Below are 8,756 nucleotides of genomic sequence, written 5' to 3'. Positions count from 1 at the left end.
AAGATTGATATTTGAATATAAAACATAAGTTGAAATCAATGGATTCTAAGATTAGTAGGGAATATCTTTTCTTATCAAAGTTTAGAAATTATTTGTTCAAAGCTTATTCACATAATTACGGTTAAGTCATATGTTTCTTATCTAGATGTGTATTTGACTAGAAAAAAAAGTAATGAAGGGGAGTCAAATCCTTATTTTTATATTCATAATAATTGAGTTAAGAAAATAATTATTAATAAAAAAAGAGAAGAAAGTATAATATTATACTAAGGTCCTATTACCCCCTAACTTATTTTATTAATAATTTTCTACCCTTTTTCAGCCTACGTGGCACTATCTTGTGGGCTCAACGCTGGTTGACTTTTTTTTCAAGCTAGTGCCACGTAGGCCGAAAAGGGGTAGAAAATTACTTATAAAATAAGTTCAGGGGTAATAGGACTTTAGTATAGTATAAGTGTGTCTCCGGGATTTCGGACATAGGTTGAGAGGGTACTTGTGCATTTTTCCTATTATAAACTAAGATGAAAGTAAATATTACAAAACTAAACTTGTAGGGTTATTTACATAATTATCTCTTTTATCTTTTGGTTATAATGATTTTCTAGAAAAATAATTTAACTTGAATGACTTTATAAAAGAAATTTTGTAAGTTTAGTGACTTTATTGATACAAAATCAAGTTGAGTGACCTTTTCAAATAATTTCACATAGTTGAGTGAGCGACCTTTTGAGACATTTACTCCCTAAATTAAGACGATACTTATTGAACACTTATATTATTTTATCTCATCTCTCAAATGTCATAAATTAATGTAGGAATTATAATTCCAATAATACAATCCTAAGGTAATTTAATATGCAAATCAAATGACACCTAAGTCCCCATTTAAGCAAAAATCATCACAAGCAATTATTGAAAATGAAAGCCAACCAAAATATGAGCTAGTTTAATGTTAGGACTGGGACCACTGCCTCTAAAATATCACTAAGCTACTGATTATAATCAATTAGTGGTGGCCCTAAGTTGACATTACAATTCTACAAGCAAATGATATTATAGTAATGTTTTGTAGAAAATGATATTATAGTCATGTTAGATTATTCGCATCAACCACCCCCTAATCAAATCATCCTGACAACCGAAAACTAAACCGATAATACATAAAATCAAACTAAACCAACGGATGCACACCCCTAGCTTCATGTATCAAAAGAAATGGGACAAGCACCAGAGACAGGACAGGACAGAGTCGTCGAATGAATAACAGGATATAGAAAATAAGCGAGTAGTATTTTCTAAATATTATCGAGTCACAACATATCAATATATATGCAAACCCTATCTATTATACAATATGAATTGTAAGACACAAGTCAAACTATGATCTTTGAGATACTAAAACTCCCATCAGTTCTTGTAGGGAATCTAAAGAGTATGGTTTACACTCACTTAATTTCGGAGTGTAGAAGTGATGACGATTGCCTATCGACATTCACTGCAGAAGCTGAAGACTGGAATCCTGCAGTTTGGAATGATGATGATGAAGAGGGAGCTGGGGCCGAGGCTGCAAAGGTGGAGAGACCGCTTGTGCTACTGGCGTTTAAGCTGGTACCAGCAAAGGACCCTTCAGTAGCCTTGGGTGCTGGTGGCCGATCAATCTCAAAAACGCCTTCTAACATCTGAACCACCTTGCCCATCGTTGGCCTTTGAGATGGTTGCTCTTGGATGCACCAAAAGCTCACCTGAATTGCTCGTATGACTTGTTCCATATCCATCTCCTGATTGGAAAGTTTTTTGTCCATGATGGCCTCCATATTACCCCTTTCAAATTCTTCATATGCCCACAAAGAGCACTTCTTCTGGTTAGTCTCTTCAGAGACTTCGAAGTTCCTTTTTCCACTCACTATTTCCAGTAATACCATACCATAACTGTACACATCAGATTTGGAAGTTATAGGAAGATTGGCCAGCCACTCAGGAGCCAAGTATCCTCTAGTACCCCTCACATGACTTGTCAAGGTTCTATGTCTGTGGTCTTTTGGGTTAATGAGCTTGGCGAGGCCAAAATCTGATACTTTGGCAATGTAGTTCTCATCCAACAATATGTTCTCAGGCTTTATGTCACAATGAACTATACAATCTCGGCATTCCTCGTGAAGGTATGTGATACCTCTTGCCGTACCCAAAGCAATATTAAACCGTTGCTCCCAGTTCAAAAGCCTTCCCGACGAATGATCTTCTGAAAAGAGGAACTTATCAAGAGAACCATTTTTCATGAACTCATAGACCAGTAGCCTGTGGCGCCCTTCAGAACAAAACCCAATTAATCTCACCAAATTCAAATGGTGTGTGCTACTAATAGTAGCAACCTCCATTCTGAACTGCTTCTCTCCTTGCTCAATTCCTTCCAGCTGCTTCACTGCAGCAACAGACCTATTAGCCAGAACAGCCCGATAAACAGCCCCAAATCCTCCTGCACCAAGCTTCTCCTTAAACCCCTTGGTTGCCCGCTGAAGCTGATTGAATGTGAACTGCACAGGGGCACCAGACGCATATTCAAGAAGTGCATATTGAGATGACAATGATGCAAATTTAGAACTGTTCCTAAAGCACCAACACCACAAACCACCCTCCAACAGGATCAAACCCAAGACACTAGCCACAACCACAACTGCAACAACCCAGCCAGGAACCCTCCCTCCATTCTTCTCCTGAACAGGTTCTGAATCTGCAGTAGGATTAGGCATTGCAGGCCCACATATCTTAAGAAATGAAGTACTAGGAAGGGTCGGCGCCTGATAGCCACTAACAAAGTTTGGCTGTTTAATATAACACATCCCCGTGCCATCTGCTAAAGAAGTCGAAGCAACACAAGCACCATTAACAAGACAGTTAAACCTACATGCTGAAATACCAGCAGAAAAAATCTGCTCAGATAATTCCGGAGGATAAGTCAAGAACTTAGCATTATCCAATTGCAACATAGTTGCATTGGAAGGACAATTACTAAGTTCAACTATCCTCCTACACCCTTTTCGACTATCATTCGGATCAGTAAGCTCAAAATTCTGCGAAGGACATCCACAAGTCGGATCAGTTTCATTATAACTACAAACCCCAAAATTCCCACAATAACCAAAAACCTGACACTGATCAGTTAAAGCAGCCCATCTCACATTTTGAGTCCCACTACCCTGTGTAGAACTATAAATCCTAAGATTTCCATCATCATCCAGCTTGAAAAACCTTAGAATGTTCCCTTCATCAGCATAATCACTACTATAAACAACATTCAAAGGGTTCGAAAGACTAGGATCAGAAAGTGAAAGAATCCCAATAGGCTGCATTCCCAAACTTGGAGAAGACAGGTTAACATTTACAGAAGAATTCAACCCAGAATTATAATACACTATAGAACCATTCCACAAAAGTGACAAGTTCCCATTATTCATAAGGCTAAAAGAATACAACCCAGATCTCAAAACATGATTATTAGTGAAATTCTGTCCAGGAACAATAGTATCAGTTGGGTTATCAAAAGTAGACCAAATGTTCGATACCGTACCGTTTTTGAGACGAAAATTTCCATTATCATCAAGAGTAGCTGTAGAAACCCCACGATTTACAGTTCCTGAACTCCAAACAACAGAACCAGAAGACCCACTTATGAGCTGAAGGTCACCGTTAGAGAGGAACCGTAGTTCACCTGAGATATCAACTGCTCCACCGTTAACGGTATCGGCGCCGGCTTTCCATATGGGTATATTGTTGTAAGAAATAGCAGCAAAATAGGAACTTTGGTTAGTGGGGTCGAGCTGTAGGAAGGAAAAAGAGAAAGTGTTGTTTGGAGATGACCATTTGGAGTTTGGGTTGGAAGCTGAAAGGGTAGAATTAGGAAGAATATCTACAGCTTCAATGGTGATGATAAGAATGGTGAAGAGCATGAATAGTAGTTCCATTTTTTGAGGAAATGGGTGAAAAAGAATGAGGAATTTGGTGTGGATTTATGAGTTGTGTGCCATTGTTGTGGAGGTGGAGAAAACAGGGGAAGGTGGGAAGAAGAAGAGTCGACTTTGACTTTACATTTCGACTTTGGCCTTCTTTTTGAGTTGAATTTTCATTTTTGTAATACTTTTTTTGGAAGAATTGGTGTTTATTTTAATTGAAAATGAAAAATATCAAAATAATAAGTGACGTGTTGTGATTTATTAATTCTAGAATAAAATATTTCGATATAAATAAACACTACTCCTATATTTTACTTTACTCTTTTATATATATATAATATACTTGGTCAGGAAAGTTTTCTTCCGACATTCTTCGAGGGTATTTCTGTCATTTTACCTTGCTTTCTTTGAACATTCAAAGGATATTCTTGTCAATTTACCTTGTGGATATTCAAAAGGGTAAGCTGGTAATCTTCCCTTTTCTCCTTCTTTCTTGCGTTGCCACCTGTTTTGTACTTCCATTTGCAACTAGGGGCGAATTTTACGAGGGTGATAGGGTGTCACGGCTCAAGATCAGCCTCATGAAAATTTTATATTTCCTGAGGAGGTTTTACCACGTGAAAAGGTTCTTTAATTGAACTTTAGCCTTAGCTGATCGTGACCAAGAAAGCACTGTGACACTGGTGATACTAATGTCACGATCCAAGTAAAGATCATGATTGGCGCTAGGGAGGAGAATTCCAAAGCAAGTCTTATAAAAAATCGGGCAATGTTTCTTCTGTTTATTGGCCTATGCTAAAATTACATGTATCATAAATCAATAACGCAACCAATTAATCTCATCAACAATTCACCCGTTATTCATCAATAGACTATTTGAAGAGTAAAATACTAATTTCAACTCCAAAACATAAGAAGTTTCATACTAGACACAAATTGACAATACGAAAGAATATTCATAACTTTTAATAAAAGGAATAACTATGGAACAACTCTAAGAATTCCAAGAAGTGTTTATAACCACTAATAAGCTTGATGTCCACGCAAACAAGTGCGGTCTCACCAGGAATTATCAACTCGTAAGCTCTACTTAAAGAAACGGAAAAGGATCAACACTACGCTTACCCTTCATCCATGTTTTGGTCTAAAAATGCCCCTAAAGATGGATGAAGAGTATTTTTAGACCTTTTCCTATAGTTCAAGGTTATTTTGACCCTTTTCCCTTAAAGAAAACATTACCCATGTCAACTACATTCACTGTAAAATAAAGCGATGAGTGAGACGCTAGCTCAGTGAGTAATAACACTTAACAACAACCATTTTAATGAGGGACAAGTCAGAAAACATGCTAGTATAATAGTCAAATTGATAGAATCAACGCCTTTTTCAAAACGGTAACAATATTCAATCTCATTTGCCTCATATAAGCAAAATCAGTGTGATCACTTAGTAATAGACTTAGAAAAATAATTTTATAATTTTATATCTGAGAGGTTTTCAAGGATAAATCATGTAATCAGTGTGGCCTTTTCTTTATGAAGTAACAAACAACAGTGAACACCTCATAAAGGAGTTAAATATTCATATCAGTAGATCCCTACTCGAGAGATATCAGTAACAATATGCTAGTTATTCTACCTCTAGCCAGGACTTTATCGGTAATCTGTAACTACAAGGTGCACTAGGTCTAACGAACCCATTGTTAGCTACGGGACTTATCAAGGTCTACTTCTATTTATAGTTTAGTTGTAATAAGTAGAAACACTTCAAAATAGTATAAGACATTCAAGTTCTTATCAAATCATAGTATATGAAACTTTAATCATAATATATGTTAAAATACTATTTTCTCAAGTAAATGTTAAACTCTTTTAATAATGATAACCATATCTCAAATATCAATAAATTTATTTTATAAAAACGAATTCATCTCACATAACTATTTCAATAACATATCAAGTAAAAAGATTTGTCCCATATTCAAATTCAAAGCATTATGTTAAATCATTCTCTTTTTATATCAAAGTTTGAAAAGTAAAACCTCATGAAAATGGGAGTAAATGAGAAAGTCAAGTGACTGATTTGTTCAAACAAAGACAATGTCAAATCTAAACACCAAGTTTGGCTCTTCCCTCCCTACTAAAAATACAAGTCTTGCTCCTTGATGACCACATGAGTACATTTCTGGAATTTAATTACTTTAATTAAATGGATGGGAAAATTTCATCTAGCATATAATTAAATTTGTGAGACAATAAACATTTATTAAGAAAAACATGTAAGGATATCATCTTAGAGGGGTTCAATCTTCATGTTAGATAACATCAAATTTTACTTTCTCGTTACTATATTGTAATTTCAATATTTTCTTCCTCGAAAAGGAATTGTTAGTGAGATTCGAACATATAAACATTTTAAGTTTAGTGTCTTTTCTTTTTCAAAGCGACTGAAATCACTAGGCACTAGGCTTAATCATATTGTTGTGCCAAGAGAGTCTAGAATATGTTGTTTAATTACTTTGTTTATTATTTTACTTATATATACAATATAATTTTCTGATGAAGGGTGTCCAATTGAACACCCTAAAATAAGGATAGCTACGCCACTGATCCAATCAATTGGAATGATTTACATCGAGAATATTACTGGAATCAAATTAATTAGACTCTAATTATTTTTCATTACTCGTTTCAATCTATCTGTCCTTTAAACCTCCCATACAAATTCAACTATACCTTCTTCTCTTTTTTTTTTTTTTGGTGAGAATAAACAATAACTACAAGCATAATTACCAGTCCATTAAATAAATATAAAATAACCAATTACAAAAGAAGAAAATGATTCTTGTATTTTATTCTATTGATCTCCTACATATTTATTAACATAGAGAAGATCTCTTGTGAAATGTGGCATATAATTAAACTAAAAATATTATCTTCTAAAATCTCATCCTAGGCTTCAAAAAGTTGTTACGTATTGCAACTATTTTAATTGTAAAATCCATATTACCCTTCTATGAGTTTTTTAACATTTGTTGGATGAACTTCACTATCAATCTCAGAATTAAAGGCCTTATTAGCAAGCACAATATTCACAGCTTCTGTGGGATGCAACCCATCAAACCACACAAATTTGTTCCTATTTGAACAAGCTTGTCCTCCATTTTTGCACAAAGTTGAATTCCCACCTTCCTTTATTGTTAGTATTTCACAACAAGGATCTCTCACATTATCAATACCTGTGTTTATATTTCAAGAAAATTAAGACACGTAAATTGAAAAAAAAACGAGTATAACATAGTCGTGCATGCTAAGAAAATATAGGACTAGTCTAACCTAGCAATAGTTGATAGATTCATCTTTTCATTCACTAGCGACAGATCAATTTTGTAGCTAAACAAAAAAAATGTATCATTAAAAAAGGGGGAAAAAGTCTAAAATATATTCGAACTTTGACCGAAATTGTTGTTATGATACTATTGAAATATAGATATGATGATGTGTAGTTTTATGGTTGGTTAGTTCAAATATTAGTTGGAGTCACATGTGTTAGTTAGAATCACATGGTTGTCACACATTTTCCATTTTTCTGTTATGCTTTCCATTTTTCTGTTAGTGTTAGTTATAGTTAGTTGAAGAGTTAGTTTGTAGTTAGTTTTGATTCTCTATATATATAGATAATACAACATAGATGTAAACAAGATGAATCAATAAGAAAAAGGAAGACAGATTACTTCCACATTCTCCCTGCAAAACTATCTCTACGTTTCTTCTTTCTTTCTTCTTCTTCTTCTTCTGTTCCTCTGTGTTTCTGTGTGTGTGTGAGTTCACAAACTTAATATGGTATCAGAGCATCGATCAAAGGATTTCTGAAGGTTTTGAATCTGTAATTTTGGTAATTGTTGAAACTGCAACAATGGTGGAATCACAGAGTACAGAGGTAGAAGACAATCCCCAGTCGAATCACAACCATCCACTTCATCTTCAAGCATCAGACATACCTGGTGTTGCCTTGATTCCAATGAAGCTCACAGGACCAGAGAACTATGGTGTGTGGAGCAGATCTATGCGATTAGCACTACTAGTCAAAAATAAACTTGGATTTGTTGATGGCACATGTGTTAAAAGCTCGCACAAGGGAGATCTGGCAGTTAGATGGGAAAGATGTGATGCAGTTGTGTTATCTTGGATAAGTGCAGCAGTTGCACCAGAGTTGATGACTAGCATAGTATATGCTTCTAGTTCAAAGAAGATCTAGAACGACTTCAAGGAAAGGTTTCATAAATCCAATTTGACAAGGATTTTTCACCTATGGAAACAGATTAGTATTTTGTCACAAGGCACTGATTCTGTAACAGCCTATTATTCCAAAATGAGAGATCTATGGGATGAGATGGATGTAATGGTACCCTCTCCATCTTGTGATTGTGTTGAATCTAGTTCACATGCTGAACATGTTAAACAACAAAGGTTATTGCAGTTTTTGGTAGGTGTAGTAGGAGATAACATCTTAATGACTTGCTCATATTGTTCCTTTGTGAAATAGCCTCCTGGAAAATAGAAGCTTGATGCTGATCCAGATCCAGAAACAGATGACTCAGAAGTAAAATTATTTGCATATGCTTCATTCATAGATCCAGAACCCTTCCTCTTGCTCTTAAAATCTGGTGGAAAACCTACAATTCTGTAACAACTTTCTCTGGTATGACCTTTGTAACCACAGTGATCACAAACTAATCCCATCCTTCTACCAAGTGAGTTCTGACTCTGAGTCTTCTTAGTATGCAAGTTCATCTGATTATTGTTCACT

The 8,756-nt window shown here is 35.2% G+C and overlaps 2 protein-coding genes across 2 annotated transcripts in view; both read right to left on the bottom strand.

Moving 5' to 3' along the window:
• Positions 1-1,252: 1,252 nt before the first annotated feature.
• LOC107005025 (G-type lectin S-receptor-like serine/threonine-protein kinase At1g34300) lies at positions 1,253-4,124 on the bottom strand. Its single transcript, XM_015203482.2, has one exon. The coding sequence runs from the start codon at positions 3,957-3,959 to the stop codon at positions 1,446-1,448; it is 2,514 nt and encodes an 837-aa protein (XP_015058968.1). The 5' UTR covers positions 3,960-4,124; the 3' UTR covers positions 1,253-1,445.
• Positions 4,125-6,769: 2,645 nt separating this feature from the next.
• LOC107003610 (GDSL esterase/lipase At1g29670-like) overlaps positions 6,770-8,756 on the bottom strand; it is a 9,628-nt gene continuing 7,641 nt past the window's right edge. Inside the window, exon 4 of the mRNA XM_015201936.2 lies at positions 6,770-7,185. Coding sequence (XP_015057422.1) covers positions 6,953-7,185 — 233 coding nt within the window. The 3' untranslated portion in view covers positions 6,770-6,952. The remainder of the gene's footprint in view (positions 7,186-8,756) is intronic.

Source organism: Solanum pennellii, chromosome 11 (assembly GCF_001406875.1).
Source record: "Solanum pennellii chromosome 11, SPENNV200".
NCBI lineage: Eukaryota > Viridiplantae > Streptophyta > Magnoliopsida > Solanales > Solanaceae > Solanum > Solanum pennellii.
Note: the sequence above shows the minus strand (reverse complement) of the source record. Positions and strands in the feature narration are given on the sequence as shown.